The sequence below is a fragment of the Idiotropiscis lumnitzeri genome, chromosome 7 (genome assembly GCF_059441095.1).
Source record: "Idiotropiscis lumnitzeri isolate Australia: NSW breed Sydney's pygmy pipehorse chromosome 7, RoL_Ilum_1.0, whole genome shotgun sequence".
Lineage (NCBI taxonomy): Eukaryota > Metazoa > Chordata > Actinopteri > Syngnathiformes > Syngnathidae > Idiotropiscis > Idiotropiscis lumnitzeri.
The window spans coordinates 1,534,635-1,555,182 of NC_142397.1; the positions used below are offsets into that span (position 1 = coordinate 1,534,635).

General features: G+C 44.3%; 1 protein-coding gene across 1 annotated transcript in view; it reads left to right on the top strand.

Moving 5' to 3' along the window:
• Window positions 1-20,548, top strand: part of nbeab (neurobeachin b) — a 157,394-nt gene that overhangs the window by 105,486 nt on the left and 31,360 nt on the right. The window contains exons 40-43 of the mRNA XM_088301559.1: window positions 14,148-14,265; window positions 15,202-15,304; window positions 16,540-16,655; window positions 19,475-19,587. Of these exons, the coding sequence (XP_088157685.1) occupies window positions 14,148-14,265; window positions 15,202-15,304; window positions 16,540-16,655; window positions 19,475-19,587 (450 nt within the window). The remainder of the gene's footprint in view (window positions 1-14,147; window positions 14,266-15,201; window positions 15,305-16,539; window positions 16,656-19,474; window positions 19,588-20,548) is intronic.

Sequence of the window (20,548 nt, forward strand, 5' to 3'; positions counted from 1 at the left end):
TAAAGGTGGTATTTTTTTATTTTTATTTAATTTTTCTGTCCCTCTTGGAAAATTTCCCAGGTTCACCAGCATGTCTTAGTCACTAAATATCTCCCCGAGGTTTTCTACACGACCAAAAGTTTTCCAAAAATTTCAATGTAACTGAAATGTTAATCTTCCACCTATCTTTGCTGTAAATTCTGACAAGAAAAAAAAAGTGCTGGGACTTGCTGAGATCGGCAGCCTCATTTAAAGTTAACTGACAGTAAAAAAAAAAAAAATCAAAACTTCCCTCTTTGAAGTTTACCCAGTTTTACACTGACCACCCGTCTGATTTTTATTTATTTTTTTTGCCAAATATCAGCCATGCCGATAATAGTTTATGTGCCGTGGGTGCCGTGGGTGCCGCGGCTCCCTAGCACCCCGCTTGCATCCACCGCGAGACCATTACGCCGGTGAAAGGCAACACAATGGCTTTCACTTGGCTTTGTTTCAGCCTGTCAGCAGCAAGCTCGCTGAGAAAAAAAAAGTAAAAGGGGAGAAAGCTTCGGCTTATGAAAACTGAAAAGTTTCCCGTCAGCGTCTGTTTGAATGTTATTGTTGGGGAAGCAAACTACTGGAAGGAATGCTGCTGAAGAAAAAGCACAGCCCAGTGAACAATGCCCAAATGTTTCTTCAGCGCCGCTCACAATCCAATTAAGAGTTGAACGAGGGTCAGGCGTGGGGGACGTCACGCTTTTTTTTTTTCTCCTCCCTTTGGGAAGCTGAAAGGTCCCACATTGAAGCATTTGGTGCAAGCGCAGATGATCTTTTCCGTTGCTCCAAAATGGCCAAGTTGGGAGATAATCTGACACTGTGTTTTTTTTTCCCCATTAGTTTCTCAGGTGGTACCAATTATCGGATCTCCACCCCCCCCCCCCCCCTTTTATACAAAATCCGCTCTCATTTGCCTTAAACTCTACCATCCCTTGCTTGACAATTCCCGATAAAATATGTCAAAGTCGTGCGCGTTTTGGGCGTCTTATGTGCATTAGCCAGAAAAAGTGCAACCTGGACGAAAGATGCAAAGATGCCATTTGGGCTTTTAAGGCTTATCTCTGATCTCCCGACGAGAGGTAAAGTGGCCCGAGAAGGGCCCGATGCTGGATGGAGTCCGGCCTTTGTTGGTGCGTTCACATGGCAGCCCGGCTTTGGAGTGTTTGACAACCGTTTAACTCCACACGACCCGCTTCTCAAGTGCCCGCTCTCGAATCCTGTTAGGAGCCATAATTACAATTCATGCACCGCCTGCGCGTCTTTGAAGGCGAGTCGGGGTGCGCGGATAACCCCGCCCCCATCCCCACGAAGCCCGGGCAACGCTCGCTCGGCATGCCTGAAGGCTGCTCAGAGATTTTCAGTCCAACATTTATTTTCCCCCTCGCTACTCATCTCACCATGTTGGCTATCTGTAAAGCGGCGTTCGTAAGCAACAGGTGGCGCTATAACCGCTCACTATTAGGCCATCAAAAATGATAGGAAGGTCGCACAATAACGAGATTATTACGTGGATTCGTTGGATTGAAGTCCTTCGTTTTTAGGGCTTGGGACTTGATTGGCTAAAACTATGACACATTTTGAAGATAGAGTGCCATTTGTTCTCATTTTTCAAAGTATTTGTTTTTTTGTAATGAGCTTCAACCTGGCAAGTTTGCAACCCACTCATTCACTGCCAATGACGGATATAGTAGCCAAAAAGTACATTCATGTTTACCTCGGCTGGCATTTCAGAGATTTGTTTCTATCCATTTGCTATCTGAGCCGCTTATCCTCACAAGGGTGTTCTGGAGACTCTTCTGAATACATAAAATATGTGCTGAAAATGTGCAAAGATGCAAAAAAAAATTAGGACTGAATTGAGATGTCGCGTTAAACACTTTTTCACAGTTTTACCAATTGTCTGGATTTTTGGGGTAACGCTAAAAACAAGCCCAAGAACACATTTGGATTTTTTGGCATCAGTCGTGTAAAACGTGATGTTGGGATAGCGTGCTAGCTAAAGACCCAATTGTTGCCAGGCTCATCCAATAGCACAAGTTCGCTAGCCTGTTAGCTTGCTAGTTGAGGAGCGAACCGGTGACGAGCTCTTCCAGTACGTAAGCGACTCGCTTGATGCGTTGGTGAGTAAGTCCACGTAAAGGAAAGAAACACTTCAAGGGAAGTGAACTCTTCATGACGTTCGATAGCCGCTAGCTTGCTCCCTCGTTAGCGAAGGAGCGAATCGGTAAATCGCTCGTCCAATACGTCAGCGCCATGCTTGGTTTTGTGTTGCCATTTAACGGAAAGCTCGACAACGTCCGAAAGCTGTTTATTTCACACAGCGCCGCATTTTATTCAGCCGCTTGAGCGCATGTCGTATTTGATTGACAGCTGAAGGTATCGCAGCGCATGACTTCAGCACATTCGGCTTCATTTTTTTTAAAGATTTTGCAGCTTCATTTTATGTATGTTTTTGGCAGGCTTTAATGGCAAAAGCCCCAAACTAAAAGAAAGACAGCTAAATTTACATTGTATGTATAAACACAGCCCAAAACACAACTCATTGTAATTTGTTCACGTGACTCAAAATGGGAAGCGGTCCTTGTTGAAATCAGCCAGTCTGCCAATCAACTTTGGTCATGAATGATTAAAACTCATCCAATATTGCCATTGCGCCAGTTTAGGATGGTAGGAAGTTAGCTATTAGCGTGTCGTGTCAAAGTGGCAGTATACATTTTTCACATGACACCCTTTTGATGCTTTTAAGTGCATAAACAAGTTGTGAAAAGAAGTTCGGTGACGCACATCGAGTGCCTTTCAAAGGCAAGCAGAAGAAAGGCGGGAGCACAGAGCCTAATAGGTGCTTTTGTAATTTCTTGAGTTTTCATAGCTTAATCCGTTGTGAAAAGCTGAGGAGAAGAAAGGCTGCGAGTGGCCCTCAGTATTAATTTGATGTGACTTCTGTACAATAAGGCTCGCCGATCCCACCAGCTTTACCTTCTTTCATCACGCACAGCCCCTTGGAACTTTTTTTTGCCTAAATGTTTCATGAAACGGCGGCTGTAAGCCTCTTTGGTATTCTGCTTCTAAGAGGCCGGCTTTAAGACCATTATTACACATACAAATAGTCAAGACGCCTCCCCCATTGTGGCAAATTGATTTAGCACAATTGAATTCACACACACACACACACACACACAGACATATTCCAAGGCTCGTTTCCCTGCCTCTCATTTGGACTTTGTTTTTTTGTTCCAAATGTAAATGATCGCAGGTTTGCCTTCTTTTTGAAGGTATGCTCTCATTTAAAGCAGATTCATTCGACCGCAGAGGGCAAGCTTGGCATAAATCAAGTCGTGTATTGCAATTGTGGCCAGCGCTTGCATGTCTGTATTGTATTGTAATGTTCTGCCCCAAAATGGCCAACAGTACCAAGGAGTCGCGAAATGGCCATTGAATTGTAGCAAAAAATGTTTACCTCCATATCGAGCTGTGTATTTAATTATTTCATTTCTGTATTAGTCGATTGTTATCTTTCATATCAACTCATTCATTGCCATCGACGGCTAGAGAAGTCAAATATCTATTTGAACTGAGCAACAGTAACGATTAAAATCAAGTCGACTGAATGGTGCTCCATGCGCTCCTTTGGGATTTGTTATTATTTTGTCGCGGTCTTAAAAAGGCTTGAAGTTGCTTTGTTTACATGGGCGTATGTTTTTTTTCCAACCAGCTCATGTATTTCATTAGTCGTTCCTAATGAAAAGACCAGTGAGTCGCCTTGTCCTATCCTAGTGGCTCGTTTGTGTACGACATGCTGGGCGGGGCCAGGAGAGACGAACCGGGCGGCGTGTCACTGACCCTCGAGAGAACATCTTGCGTGAATATGCTCTAATCCGACGTAATTAGTCAATTCTCAGCACGCCAAAGCAGCTTGTCGAGGGGGGAAGGGAAGGGAAGAGAAGGGAAGGCAGTTGTCGACTTTGGCAAGCGCGAGCAATGGCCGGGATCCCCGCCGCACGACCAGAAAGGTCTAAAAAGTCTTTGCCAAAGCCATCACTCTTTTGAGTATATTTTGCTTGCTTCCTTTGGAAAAAAAACAAAAACCTCTTAACCGCTGTCCTTGTTTATGTAGTGGAACGCTTATCAGGGATTTTGAAAAACACATTCAAGTACAGCGTTCTTGGATCGCTGGAATTCCAGGGCTTTTTCTTTCCCCTTCTAATTTTGTAGGGGGCTCTACTGAGTGAGTTTTGGAAGTTGGGCCGCTAAAATACATAAAATTAAAATATATGATTCCTACATTTTCATCACGTTACATGCGCCATGTTGAGGTTCCCCAAAACATTAAAGGCTTAAAAAAAAAAAGTGCATCATCTGTAAGACATCTAAAGCCGAACGATGCAAGATCAGTCTGCAGTTCTATTAATGTGTGTCGGGATTCCAATTTATTATAGACTGAAAAGTTACTCTCATTATGGGTGTCCAGCAGGGCTCAATCCCGAGTCCCTGCAAATAATTGACAAAATTTTTACCAATCAACTCAACCAACCGAAAAAAAAAAGTCAGCGATTTGTTATTAAGACACCAGAGAATAATATGTCTTCTGTGAAAGATTTAGTCTGTATTTTGTCCAAACATCACATTTAGCCGATTAAGTTGGATTCTGTGAACTTCACCCCCACATTTTTCATTTTTTGCTGACAGAAAGGCAAGTGTTGCATGTGAACACCGCCGCATAGTCGCATTTGTGTGCTCGCGCTCTGAGATGGCCGCCATCGCCTGGAGCTTGTCTCTCTCGCGGCCCGCGAAGGTGGATCAGCAACCACCGAAGCGATGCACGGCGGGACCTACGCAGGAAGTCACAAGAATGACATCAGTCGCTCACTCCTCCGATGTGTTGTTTTATTTTTTTCTTCCCGTCTCCTTTTGATGAAGGCCCGTCAGCAGCACGCTAACGAGCGGCCCGCTAAAAAAACCTCAGCCGGGACGTTTTCTCGCTCGGCGGCGGGATTAGCGCGAGTAGAAAGACTTTAACGCTATCATTACATGAGGATAACGCACAAATTATTGGGCGCGCTCCCGTGCCGGATTACCGTCCCCTCGGCCCGAGGCGTGACTCCGGCTTACAAAAGGCGCTCGTTTGCATTTACAAGCCCCCCCTCATATGCAGAAGAGCCGATAAGAAACCTGTTCCACCTTTTTTTTCCTTTTTCGTCAGACAGATAAATGGCGCTAATTCCGTCGGATGCCTGCAAAAATGATCCTCCTGATGGAGGTGTCAGCCGGCATAATCCTCAAAGGGCGTCCACCCCAATTGGGGGCTTTTTGTTTCGCATGACGTACCGCAGGTGACAGGGAGAATTATATGAAATCTGGAACATATTATCAAGCGATTGCAGGCGAGTAAGGTGAGGATAAGCGGAGAATGGGTGAGGCAAAAAAAAGGGGAGGCAGACCAGATGAATCGAGCGCCGCTCATGGCTCATCAGTGCCGCCCGTTCGACGGCTTGCTCGCCTTCCTCCATCCCTGTCTTGTTCTTTCTCCAACCCTTTTCCTTTCCCTCCCACACCACCATTAAAAAAAAAAAAGATAAGCCGGATCAAAAGCGATCAGCTTGGCACTCGCCGTGGCAGCCTGGTGGCATCCCGGCCAGGAAAGATTTCAGTCATCTTACGGCTGACAAGCCTCTGGAAAAAGTCCCATTAAGAAAAGATGGGCCTCAAGCTCCTTATTGGAAAAAGTCGCAAGCCGTTTATCTGCTTGATGGACTCGCTAAAATGTCTTCTTGGCCATGACTTGCGTGACGATGGCTTCCTTCTTTAGTCTGCTCACAAACTACGGCACGCTTAAATAGATTTACATTTGCAAGGAAGGGAGTCAATTGGTGCAAACATGCACGTTCAAGTCCTTCTTAATCAGAATTTGGAAAAAAAATTTAATTATTATAAAATCTAACACGTGCTGTCGTAAAATAACAAAGAAATCATGTATGAGCTGCTCTGTGCCAAAAATGAAAGAAAATGAATACAAAAAATAAAATAAATAAATCAGAGTTGAGGACAAGCACACTTAATCTTCTAATGGGTCTTTGCACTTAATCTCCCACTTTGCCGAAATCTCCTGGTTAGCTTAGCGCTAGCTAGCAGAACAGAATACGTATGGATTTAAAACTTAAAAAAAAAAAACAAAAAAACGGCTCTGCGATTGGTCAGTGAAGGGCGACGCATGTTCAACTAAGCTATTTTATTGACGCGGTTGAATTAACGTGTGTGTGTACACTTTAGTGAATATGAGGCGTGGTAAAGCGGCTCGGACATTATTTTGTGTTTCCATTTGCCATTATGATCAAATTTGATCTTTCATTTGTTGGCCTTTGACGTGTTTTTCAGCAAAAGTACAATTCGTGACCCATTCGAGTTGATTCTGGATTCACTCATTCAAACTCGCATGAATTGCGGCTTTTGGGTGCGACTCTGAGCTCGACTGGGTGCTGATAAAATATGTGAGAGAAAAAGAGAGAGAGAGAGGCATGTCATCCCAATTTGGTGATGATCATGTATTTTTTTTCCCTTTTTTAAAATGATCATCAAACTTTTGACACCTTGCTCCGCCCACTTTAGTTGAAAGTGCGAAAAAAAAAATACCGAGATTGGGGACCAACTTTTCATAGCACAAGCACTTTTTTTTTTATAAATCTAATTTTAGGTCACTTGGTGAAAATGTTCATGGGCTGATTTTTACGTTTTTATTAATTTTTTTCCCAACTTTCCAGATAAGTTTTTACATCCCCCCCTAAAAAGCTTTCCTTTGACGGAATATCAAGCGATTCAACGAGGGACTTAGAAATCTGACTTTAGAAGAAACAGGAAATAGTGGCAAAAAAATAAATACATAAATCCCCCAAATTAAAAGTGTCTCCTCCCACCTTGCAGACAGCGCTTGCGGGGCCTCGCTAATGCGCATGAAATGGCGTCGCTGACATAAACGCTATTGACAAACTTGGCTGGACGTGCGGGACGTGTATTTATTGCATATTCATCTGCTTTATCCCGCTGGTCTCTGCCAGAGCAGCCACACCGTGTCATCCCGCCACACTCCGGCACTCTCCCAAATGGAGACTGACAGTGATTATGCAAATCTCCGTCTTGCACCTTACACCCCCCCTCCACCCGCCACCGCCAACCAATACCTGCTTTCCGAGTGGAGCGGACGGCAGTGTATTTATATCCGGCGCCTATATGAATGCGGGGAATCATATTTTGGAATAGACTTCAGAACAGTTGTCAGCGAGGGAAGGATCAGATGGGAACGGGCTTTGATGCGCTAATTCTTTGCGGCGTGGAAAAATGGATTCATGCAAAAGTGTGGAGATTCCTGTCGACTCCGCTTTATTTAAAGTTAAACGCGCCAGCGTTACTTGAATGTCACCTGAGGAAAAGTATTCCCAAGTTAGATTGCGCAAATGTTGGCGCTCTTCTTTACTTTTTTTTTCTCACCATTTTGTTTTAACAGCATCAATGTTTTCATTTTTATTTTAATCCAGTTTTGTTTGTTTGCTAAAAATTAATTTTTTTTCAACTCGTATTTTTTCCAGAGTGAGTTTGTATTTTTGTCGCAATATTACCAATGTTTATTTTGACAAGTCGTTTTTGTTTTCTTGCGACTTTTGCCTTTTCCCATCAGGAATCACCACAGAAAGTCGCTAACCTATTTTCTTTATTTTTTTTGTTGGCTTCCCTTCCTTGCACAATCCAACTTTATTCTCGTTATACTGCATTTTTTTAATTGTGGAATTTTTTTTGATGAGTGGTGTAGTGTTGTGCAAGTCCCACTATTGATGCGTGGGGTCCCTCTAGTGGTAGATGAAAGAATCACTGAATTGAATGCTTAAACGCTGCATTAAGTTAAAGTGGCTTCAACTTTGTTTCTTTAAAATCCAGTTCAGTATATTTGTTCAGTGCTGTTCTGTTGTTTTTAATTTTTAAGTACAGGACATTTGATTTTAGTTATTTATTGTGTCTTTAACTTTTTTTGGAATTCATTTTAATTGAATCATTAATCAGCCACAGTTGTTTTTTTTTTGTTTTTTTTTTTTTACATATATTGTGTTTTACAACAATATCTTCTTGGTAAAAAAAAAAAAAAAATTGCAAGTGGCGCACGCCACCGGGTCCACTTCGAGTAGAGTGAATAAGCGACCCCGGTCTTTAACGATGTCCCCATTTTTGCGTTTTGTATTTCTGCAGCAACTTGCGTGTTCCTTGACCGACACGGTGCCGTGTGTCAAAGACAAAAAGTGTATTTATTAAATGACGGGGCGCTCCCTCTCATCGTCTTCATTCAAGTGAATTGGCTCTGGCGATGTGCGCATGGCTTGACATTTTTTTACCACCAGCTTCACTTATTTCATCCGCCCACGTATATGGTTAAGTATTGTTGTCAACCCAAATATGTGTACTGCGTGTACTTTATTTTTATCACTTGGCGTTTGCATAAAACCAAGAAATGGGCGTGTGCAGTGAAGTTCCTTGCTGCAGCGCTTAAGAACGTCAACCAATCGGATGACATCGACGTCAGGGCCCTCCTCAGCCTTCAGCTTGCGTTCTCGAACCGGGTTGGAAGAGATTTTGAGGAACACGTCCATTGTCCCCGCGCGAACCCAAAAAGGTGTCATGGAAAAGTGACCACATTGGGCGGAACCGGTCCAATGGAAAAGGGGCTGTTGAGTGTGCCGTTACTCCCGCCCTCATTCCTCCACCTCGGAACCGGGCCTTCATATCAGAAGCGTATTTAGACAAAGCTGCAGAGTGACAGAGAGCCGTGATGTCACAATGCTCCACTCCCTCATAGAAATATATCCGTCACGCCGAATTGTATTATTCTCCCATCCAGGAGGAAATATTCAGACAATTGCACGCGGATCCCCCCCGCCCCCTCCCCTCCTTTTGGATTTATTAATAACATCCATCACGGCGTCTCAGCCAATGTGTTGTTGAAGCCGCCGGGCAGTCACATGTGATTAGAATCCCTTCGCTGTGCGGTAGACGGGCCATGTTTGAAAGTCTGTTACGGCGGCGTCGACGGGTTTAAACGTCGGCGTCACCTGTGTGCCGCCTCCTCATCGCGTCTGTCGCCGCGCTTCCGCTTTGCGTGGCTGTGATGTTGCCCTCTGTCAAGTCACAAAGGCGAACGGGAGGATGGCAAATTGCGTTACGAGAGAAATGCGGCGCATGCACGTTGGCTTCCTAATGAGCGCGCACGGAGGAGAAACGCCAGGCTGGGCGGCGCACTCCTTTTCCAGGTTAAATGGACCGCCGGCACTTTAATGTCACCGGAGGAAACGTCGAGCCCCACCGCAAATATAGAAAGAACATAATTGATGTTTTTTTGTATGCACATTGGAGGCGAAGCACGTTGCAATGATTCAAGGACAAATTGTAGTTCAGTAGTAAGAAATGAAAGAGAGCATTACTCAGAGGACCTACGGTCAGATTTAAAAAAAAATAAAGGAATAATCTTTTTTTCGGGCTTTTATGTGGCCTGCAGAGGATCTAAATGACGCAACGTGTGAAAAAAATCTGGTCAAACTGTTGAGAAGTGTACTTTACTTGATTGCACAACACTCAGTGACGTTATTTTCCCCCATTTTGCGTCTGACTCCGTGTATAAAAAACTAAAACAAATACTAAAACTAAACTACAGCATTTTAGGAAAAAAAACAACTAACGAACCTGCTCGGAAAACCAATTAAAACTTACTGAATTAAAAAAATAAAAAGTCAAAATAAAATAAAATAAAACTATAATTAAAAATCCCAATCTATTATAACGCTGGTTAGGATGAGCGGCCGTAAAATATGGATAAAATATAAATATATTTTTGTTGCAGGATTTCCAATGTAGGGACAAGCAACAAAAGCTGTCCCTCCACTGTGCACGTTGAAATTGTTTTTCTTAAACAAGCAATTAGATCAACATGCAGGCCACTCTGGCCTCCGTCGAGTCATAAAGGAGAAGAGGAGGATGTTAAATTGCAGTCCCAGCCGGCGCATGCGCCTTGGCTTCCTAATGAGCGTGCGCGGCCGAGACCTGTGTGGAAACAAAAGGCTCGGGCGGCAGACCCCCCCCCCCCCGTTCCATCATCGAGCGCCCACCCCCTGCCCACGCCTCCCTCCCGCAGCCCTGAGCGTGACAGACCAAGAGCAGAGCGCCGGTCCCTTCCTGGTGGCGTGATTAGATTGGGGCCGAAGCCTCCAGCTGGCAGGCCTGTCTGTGACTGGAGGCGGCCGTCCCCGGCGCTCGTCAGCGGCTGACACCTCTGACAGGCAGGGGACAGCTTCAGCAGACAGGTTCATTAAATGGCATTTTTTACAGCTGGGCCTCCCAAAAAAAAAAAAAAACACACACGCATTGACGCTGGGCTTTGTCAACGTTCCGAGTCGACATGCGGGCGAGGGGGGGGGGGGCCCTCGTGCGTTTGCTTTAGACCCCGAACGCTTTGTTGTTATGACAAATCTTCTGATTGAGGCTGTTTGAAATCAGCTTTTTTTTTTCCACCCCTCCCTCTCTTGGTCTTTAGCCTCCCTTTTGTTGACAGCTAGCCCTTTGGCCTGCGCTTTGTCACGCCACAGAAATGTTCACTTGGACAGGGAAGTGGCCCCCAAAGAAAACATGTAAAAACTATGAAAGATGCTCTTTTGGTGTGAATAAGGAATTGTTGGTCAAATGAAATCTGGTTGAAAGAAGTTTTGAGGAAAAGATTGTCGCAAGATTTGCTTTTCATGTTTGATGGTGAGTCATCAAATTTACCCGCCAAGCTCCTCCCACGCCCAACGACAAAAACTCTTGTCGCGAGGGCAGACGCTAAAAGAGTGTACGTCAACGCCCATATAAGGTCATGCGAACGCCACATCTCACCTGACAAGCTGTTAAAACCCAACATGATGCCTTTGGACACAGCGAATTTGACTTCCACAACATCTGGATGCAGCAGAGAAGGATGGGGGGGGGGGGCGAGAGTCTTAAAAGCGACCCTCACCTGCCGTCCTCTCATACCAATCAACCTCCAGCTCCTCCTCTGGGGCCATGCTGTCACTATGACAACTGTTTGAGTTGGGAAAGAGGGTGGGGGATGCAGTGTAGCGGTGCTTTGCCGAGGGGGGCTTTACCCTGGAGGAGAGCATCAGTTGAGGGATGCCGCGCTGCACATCCGCTATCTCCATCTAATCCAATTTTAATTGAGCTCCAGAGAGCCGAGCGGCAGCGGCGGGGTCGGCCGGCCGGCTATTCCGTGGAGAAATTAAGGCGGCGGGCACGCGCGCCATGCTGCACACTTGCAGCGCTCTCGATTTTCAACGAGCATTAGCGTCAGAGCTGACCGAGCCGAACGGCTCACTCTCGTGCTTTGCTTCCGTATACCTGCAACTAAATTTTTTTCAACGTAGAAAACTGCTACGGCTTGTCAATCGTTGTTTTTTTTTTTCAAAAGACAGTTGCTGAGGCTTTTATACAGGTGCTTATAGTCGGTATACATACTATCAAGGGAAATGATCCAGTTTTACTCAATTATGAATTTGTATCTTTTGTTGTATAGTGAAAGGCAGAACAATTGAATTGTCTTCCACAAGATGGCGGATGGCACAATTGCATATATCTGAGATAGCAAAAGTTCTTTCCTTGTGTGACTCAGATCGATTTGTATTGTGAATATGGAGGGGGGGGGGTGTTGTCAAAAAATAAATACTCAAGCGTAGTACGGATTCCTCCAAAAATGTAAATACTCGTTTGTGTCGTTTTTGTTTTTGTTTCGTAGCGTGCTGTGATTTACTTATTTTCTACTGTTCAATAAAAGGTTTGGAAACACACACCTGACCGTCACTGTTGGCGTTCCATCTTTATTCTCGCACGTTACCTCCCGAGAGACAACGCCACCACGACCCGGAGGGCTGATGAGGTCGCCGCGGGACAAAATTGTTCGGAGGGAAGCGAGATGGAAAAAGCGGGGGCGCTGGAAGAGGGCCATTCTCACCTGTCAGAACAATTGGCGTACTTTTGTGCGCGTGCGGCTCTCTGCGCCCGTCCTTTTGTCGTCTGCCACAGCCGCCTTTAACACGTTTATTGATTTTTTTTTTTCTTCCCTTATATGTCACACACCACATGGGGTCCGCTTCGTAATGGTCTTGGTTTACAAGACTGGCGATGGTTAGTGGGACATATGATTAATCCATCGTAGGGTACAACTAAAGATAGCTAGCTAGCTAGCTAGCTAGCTAGTTTGCTATCTACAGTTTATTAATTTATTTTACATCTATTTAGCCATCTATCTAGCTAGCTTGCTCGCTATATACAGTTCATTGATTTATTTTACATCTATCTAGCCATCTATGTAGCTAGCTAGCAGTTTATTAATGTATTTTACTTTGTACAAAATCCCCTGCCCCTGTTTGGTGGTCCACAAAAGTTTGTTTGAAGCGGTCCATGGCAGAAAAAGGTTGGGCACCACCCTTTTAAGTAACATTTGAACATTTTCCACCGTGGCTTGAGTTTGAATTACGTTCGTAAAAGTTGATGGTTAAATTTGGGAGTTGGGTTTAAAATGAGTTTGAGGGTTTGGTGGTTGGGATTTGGATTGTTTGGATTTGGTGAAAGGGATTAAAGTGTGAGGAGGGGTTAGGTTGGTGTTGATTTTTTTTTTTTCCCAGGTTTTGGGTTGGGAGGTTAGAAAAAAAGCAATCATAATCCTAAAATATCCAAACCCTAATGCGTAAACCTAATACTAACCCTACCTGCACCCTTGCCACTCCTAATCCAAACAAATCCGAGCACTCCGCCCCGAACTAATTCTAATCCTAACCGCAAACCTCTTACGCTGAACCATATGTCCTAATCCTACACCCAAAGCAATCCGAATAAATCCCAGTGCTAATCCTCTCATTTTCAAATTGTAACCCTAAACCCTTACCTTATCCTAATCTTAACAAAATGTAACATTCACCTCTCAACCCAATACCAATCGGTTGGATTAAGGTTATTAGGATTACATTTGAAGAATGTATACATTTGGGAGATTAAAGGATGAATATGGAATTCATTTTGTGGGTTCGTGGTTGGGATTAGAATTGGCGAGGAGATTAGGGTTTGTTTAGGGTAAAATTGGTTTGGGTTAGGTTGTTAGTAGGTGAGAATTAATTATCTAATATTAGGATTAGGATCATTAAATGTTGGTTTCGATTAGGATTGTGTGTTCCTTAGGGGTTTGGGTTTTACATTTAATGTGTAAAACAGTTAAACAATTCATAGTTAATATGAAGACATTAAAACAAATTTTTTGTGTCTGAAATGTGTTGTTGTGTTCCTGCTTGATTTGTGAGGACTACGCAGTCATTCATTTTATTGTTGAGACGAGCGCTTGGTCATCGTAATCCTTTGAAAAATGCTGAAGTGAAATCTTGTGGGATTTGCCCATGTCGCACTGTAGCCGTTGGATTTGAGTGGATTTCTACAATTTTCCAGAAACTTTGGTCCAATTCCAAATTGTTGTGGTCCATGTTCAGTCTTGGCTGTCAACAGGCGATCGAATGGTGATTTAAAAAGAACACTTTCCATTTTCTAATCCAGGAACCCAACAAATGATGGGTTTAATAAAAAAATTGATTTATCGATATGGATCCATTTTCCTTTTCATAACCCGATGTCGAGTAATAAAACCATATATCGACACTTTTCATAATATCTTTTTTCCCCAGGAATTGACATGACTCGATTTTTTTCTAAATTTGAAACGATACCCAGCGCTCATGAAAAGTACATACACTGAAAAAAGGTTTTCTTGAATTTTCTTTGTTTTGTGGTTGCACAAATGAATGTGTGCGCTGTATGAAAATAAGACTTCACTTTTTTTAGTTGATTTTTTTTTTGTGTTCTGAATTTCAGGAACTCACCATTAAAATGTTCGCACTTTTTGAGGAAATCAAATTGAGGTCCGTGCTCGTTAAATACTTGGCCAGTTAAGGGATGATTCAGAACCAAGATTCAGCCAACGCACAAATCCGATGTCACGTTAAAATAATCTATTACGTGTATGTGTCATTCACGGTCGCAAAATCATGAATCGTGAAATGCTAAGCGCTGTCCAACGTGTTCCGGCGCAGGTCTTGGCGTACACGGAAGGTCTGCATGGGAAGTGGATGTTCAGCGAAATCCGTGCCGTCTTCTCCCGGCGTCACCTGCTGCAGAACACCGCCATGGAAGTCTTCATGGCCAATAGAAGTACGACATGTTCATGTGTTCTTGTATTGCACCGTATTTGGGGACTTTTGTCCTTGATTAGTCAATTGGTTGACAACACACAACAGCCGGTGGGAAATGTTTGAGTTGACAAAAAACAGGATTTATTTAGCTTACTTGTTGTGTTTGCGTTTGTGTTTTTTTTTTTTATTAGTTGGATCACCTATAGTTTTTCGACTTAAAATTTTCGGATAAATTCAAGTGTATGGGACACAAAAAGAAAAAAATTGGCCTAAAAACGTTTTAAGAAGGAGCACAAGTACAAATAAAAAAATTCCATTTATTACTTTGGTAGAACCGAAATAAATTTTTTTTTTTTCATGAGCTGGGTCTGCCCACTGGCCGTTTGACCTGGTGCGTGCGTGTCGTGACGTCACTGTTCCAACGTGGTCGTCTTCCGACTCTGAAGACGGCGTTTTTTTGTTTAATTTAAGGCAAAAGGAAATGAATCGGAAGAAAAACCACGACGAGCACACTTCCCATCTCGAAAGTCAGCAATGTCCTCGATGACGTCTTCTTCAGGGATGGCCCTGACCGAAGGATTGTTTTAAGCATGATATTAAATCCACGATGATATGTATCAATTCCACAAAGCATTCATTGCAAGGTGGGGGCAGGGGTCTGGGCACTGACAATTGTTATGAATAAGGTCGGAGGGTTGAGGCGGGACCGTATCGAGATCGCGGCCGGAAGGCGGGGGGGACGACCGGCAAAAACGGGTCAAGTGCCCAGCTCTGAAAAGAACATTTAAAAATGGGAAAATCATGTCTCATACACTTAATGAACAACTTTACTCACTGATAAAAAAAATAAATAAATGTCTGGCAAAATAGACTGATCTTCATTCAACAACATAACATTAAAAAAAAAATGAAGTATCGAATGTTCCAATGTTTTTCTTTCTGTGTGCGTTCACAGCGTCCTTCCTCTTTAACTTCCCTGACCAGGCCACAGTGAAGAAAGCGCTCCACAGCCTCCCTGGAGTCGGAGTGGGCACCAGCTACGGACTCCCTCAAGACAGGTTGGCAAAGTCCACTCACTTCAAGTCCTGACGCTCGGCTTCTTGCCGTTGTTACGTTGTGCACTCTCACTCCCGTGCGCTGACCCAATTCCGCACACAGACAGCCCGCTGACCACGCAGTTCCTGCCGACGCTTACTGTTGCTCGGAGCAACAACGTGGACAAAAAAAAAGTAGGCGTGCTCTACTTAGGTGGAAGTACAGATTGTTGTACATGAAAAGACTTTGGCTAAAAATAAAATAAAAAAGTAAAAAACACCGTCGTAATAAACAGGCCCATGTGTCATGGTAGTTTGTTGAAAAGTGGAAAAAAATCATGGGGGAAAAAGATTTATGGAGTGAATGACCAACGCATGGAAGAAAGACACTGATAGTTGGAAAGAAATAATTATTCTGCCCTCAAAAGCCATTTCTCAGTCTTTTTTTTTTTATTTTATAATTGGAGGTGTGATAAAATCTGAATATATTGACAATTTTTTTCCCTGACGAGCTTGTTTTCTGTGCTTTTTGGCCAGAAACTGGCGTTTGTGGTTCCACTGCAGCTAATAAAAAACATAAAAAGTTTCCAACAAACCTTTTTGATTTGTGTGAAATAAGACACTCCAAACTTTGTTTTGGCAGGTTCGGTGCATTTATCGTCACGGAGCACAAAAGTCTTCTGGCAATCATGGAAAATGGCTGGCAGTCAATGAATGAAAAGCAGAAGTAAATTCTCTGTCATACTAAAGCTGTCCATTTTTTTTTCTCTTTTATGTCCCCAAGATCTCACCCACCGTTGACTACGTCTCCATTTCAAACTTTCATTCTGTCGTTTCGTCACCCTCAGAATTAAAAAAAAAATAGGAATGTTGAAATGATGAAAGAAGGAAATTCTCAAGTGAATTGGAGCTAGCCGAAAATTCAGTTGCATTGTGCTCGTTCTCCGCCAAGCGTATCCTTGCGGACCTCGCTTGGCAACAAAAACGGGCCTTGCCCAAAAAGTTCCCTCAAAGCGTGCCATTGTCCAAAATGTCTTGCCGAAATGACAAAGTAAGACCTAAAGGCTCAAATCCAAACCCCGATTGATTCATTAATTGACGAAGGAAGCGCTGAGTCATGGCACTTTGGTCCGCATAACGCATGCGAAAGCCGCGCCAGACGTGACGCAAAGCTCGGCGTTTTGGTCACGGCCCAGCGTCCCCCGCCCGCGCTCTCGGCCCGCTTGACAAACGTCCCCGCCGTATGTCTTCTTTTCCAGGCGGATCTCGCTGGCCAGCCCTCGGCAGCTCTTCAAGTCGTCCAACATGACGCAGCGCTGGCAGAGGAGAGAGATCTCCAACTTTGAGTACCTCATGTTCCTCAACACCGTCGCAGGTGAGGCCGCCACCCAAAACCTCATTCAACTCCATTTCAAAGTCAAGCTTCACAAATGAGGCGGCACTAAAAAAAAGAAAAGAAATCAAAGGCCAATCTAGAAAAGAATATTTTTTTTTTAAGAAAAAGGGCTTTTGGTGGCAATTTTTTTTTTTTTTCCGTGGCGTTCGTCATCGTTCCTCATGATGGCGACATTTAATCCGTTCTTGTTTACATATTGTACGTAAACTCTGCTGAACTGAAATCCTGAGCGACGTCACGGCGCCATCTATCGGGATCCGTTCGTCATTACGGTGGTTTGCAAAAATGAATTTCACAGACGAGCTCTGCTGGACCCTATATTGTAAAAATGTCCTTGACGCATACATATTGTCGGAATTGGTTCCAACAGGGAAGGGAGTGAGTTAAAAAGTTCCACCTTCATTATTTTTATTCTTATTCTAATTTGCGGTATCATTTTCGGAATGCGTCAATCTGCGTTTAGCAATTAGCATGCTTTCCCCGTCTTTTCTCGTCATCCCTTCCTGAGAATGAAAGTAGCTTCTTCTCTGTCACGCACGACATAATTGCGGATTTAGGAGCGACTCCGCTACGTGTTTAGCCGCACGAGTAGCCAGCCGAAGCTCGATGCTGGCTTCCCGCAACTTTTGACGACCCAACTAAGCGTTTTTTTTGGATGCTTCTTCTTCTTATTATTATTATTCTTGTTTTGGGTCTACTTCTATTTTTACTTTCTCTCGGTGGTCCATTCGACGCTTTCAAATGAAGCACCAAATACAAATTGTGCTTTGATAATTGCAATGCCAACCCGCTGATTTCAAACCTTGCTACATAAGATTTACGTCAATGTGAAAAGGTGACGATTGGGTTCGCAAGAAAAAAAAAAACAAACTTACACCAAATTTAAAGCTTCCTTCTGCATTGTACCTGCCTGACGTGGACATTTTGTGGCAGCTGGAGTTTTGTGCGCGTATGTTGTTCCCGGTACGGCCATCAGTCAACTACATTGAATCGGACTGGTTTTCGCGGAAAGATTTGATCGGAACGGAAAGCGTTACGTTTAAAGCAATTCTCTTCATCGGAGACGTCGGAGTCTGCTGACTGCAGGTTCTCGGCGGCCGCGATCAATAAACACAAGCGACGTCGCAGAAGGAGTTGCAGGCGGCGGCCCCGGTTGCTTTGCCTCGTCCTTAAGTGGTCTTCGTCGACGCGAGTTGAGAGCCGTTTGAAGCACGCACTCGGCTGGATAATTAGGCTCGGCGAGAGCGCGCGCGAGTGTGGATTGGAGAGGCTCGGCAGTCTCCTCTCTGATCTGAAGTGAAGCGAACAGGGGTAGACGAGCCAGGCCGCGCCGCTCGTCGGCTCGTCGGCTCGGAGAGGTGTCACGCCGGCGTCTCGCTGCCGCATTCATGCATATTTATATCTAGCCTCCGCGCTCGGCACCCGCGATACATTATTGTCAGCTAATTAGACGGAAAGGCAAGACGGAGGCAAAAACATGCAGGAAAATTCATTACGTGAAAAAGAAACCCGGTAATGACCCGGGCTGACAGGCACGTCAGGCGGCGGCGGCGGCGGCGGCGGAGGAAAGCAGACAGTTGGGCTGTGGGGGTGAAGAAGTGCCGGGAAGAGGTGCGAAGGGGACGCGCTCGTCTAATTAACCGCTATTCGGCTATTATTAACATCCTGACACCCCGACTCTGCCCATGTCGACACCTTGACGACGCTTTTTTTTTTCCTGAGTGCTGATGATGCTTCCAAAGTCCACAGAACTTTTATGTCACCTTTTAAAAACTACTAACCTTTTTTTCCACGACTCATTTGGATCACGGAGAAAGTACACCAAATAATGTACTCGCTGCTTCAAGTGTTAACTTCCTCAACCGACGTTTGTCGGTGAGCTAGCGTTGGCGTAGCCTGTCACGCCGATTTCCCAGCAATGACCCGGAAGGTCCGCCGGGTGATGATTGTCATTTTCAAGCATCTACGTAGAACCCGTCCGATGCCACATTTCACCATCCGTGCATGCCGTGTGGATTAGACGCTATCTGTTAGCGCCACGTAAAAGTCGCGCGATCCAGGAGTGAGTTTTGGCCCGCTGTTTTTTTTTTGTGCAATTTTTGTCAAATGTCATTTTTTTCGACCGCAGCTCCTACGAAAGAGAGCGCTGAGAAGAAAAAGTTCAGGAGGATCCGTGCATCGTGACGTCTTAATGTACTTAAATGTCCGTCTTGTCTCTTGTGAATTTCTTCAAGACGTTTTAAAATTGGCATCGCAAAGAAAATGAAGAGAATCAAGACTTCTCTGCTGGCTACGTGTCTGGATAAAACAATCCCCCGCGGCGTCATTTCAACTGGAAAGCACAAAATGTGCATTGTTTGGAGTTGTTGTCATGATCGGCCTCGCCAAAGTGTCCTCACAGTCACGCGGATTACGGCTCACTCTTGACCTCGCAGCTGTTCCGCGTCTCCACCAAACGTTCCCGGCATCTTCCCACACATTTCTCCCGACACGTTTTGCCATCTGAAAGCCGTATCGCCGCTGCCAGAACAGGACGCGAATACTCACATCTGGCGAGCCGGCGGATCAAACCAGCAGACGTGCTGAGCCGAGGTCGAGCCTGGCCTGTGCGCGGCTTCTCGGCGCAGCGGGCAGAGAAGCAAAGGGAAGCGCGCCAGACATTCTCATATTGCGCTTCGCTCTCGTCAAGGGCGCCGAGATGGGCGGGCTTGTCGGAATGCGGCGCGCCAATCCCCGCGGTGCGGCCCGCGTCCTCGCTTTCCCCCCCAACTCGGTCTCTCCGCTCTTTTTGTGCGCAGGCAGGACGTACAACGACCTGAACCAGTACCCGATCTTTCCGTGGGTGCTGGCCAGCTACGACTCTCGGGAGCTGGACCTCACCCTGCCCGCCAACTTCAGAGATCTCTCCAAGGTACCACATGCAACTCCATTGCGGTTCAATTCCCCGGCCCGCTGTGTCACGATTTTTGGGTGGAATTTAAAGTTCTGGGGAAAAACAATCGGATGACATCAACAAATCCAAAGATTTATGGAAGTATAATTTGGATGATTTCCTCAGTGGTTTTTGTAGCACTCCCTCCACTGCGTGGTGCGTCAAGAACAGCCGAGAAAGTTGCCATGCAAAGTGGACGAAATGGTTTACTCAACGTGAAGCTTCTTTAATGGGAGCAGTCGCGGTGAGAAAAACTTCTCGCCACGCACCTATTTTGTCTGTCAATTGGCAAGCCCAGCGCATGCCAATGAAATACTTACACCCCCGAAAATAAAAAATAATTGCAAAGCCAAAGCTGTCAAATGTTGATTGCATGAATGGCGGCTAAAACGGAATTAAAAAAAAAAAGTCTCCAGTGACTTATATTGGGACAGCCTGTTCATCATAGATCTTTGCTGCTTATAGTCATTTTTATTTAATTTTTTAATTGATTTTTTACACCAATTTACGTCGATATGAATACTGTATAGTCGAGAAAGTCCAAACATTTTTTTAAATTTTTCTTCTGAGTCCAATTCATTTTTTTTTAGGTACCTTCCGAGACCTTAGCAAAAAAAATCTAAATTGTCTTAATTAATTAATTAAATAGTCTTTTTTTTTTTATTCAAATAAAGCTACTCCTACATGTTAACTTTCAATATGGTTCTAATTCAGCAGTGCTTCAAATCAAATAAATCTTATTTTATTCACTTTAGAAATCAAGAAAATTAAAAAATCCGATCTTTTCCTCGCTGATTCCCTTCAGCTGAAAATCAATCGGGACTGCTCTACCGTATAGTGTTGAATACATATCGACTAAAATATGGTCAAAATGTTCGTGAAAGAATCAACATTTCAGCAGTCTTGCTCACTAATTTAAGATGGCACGCTAACAGGAAAG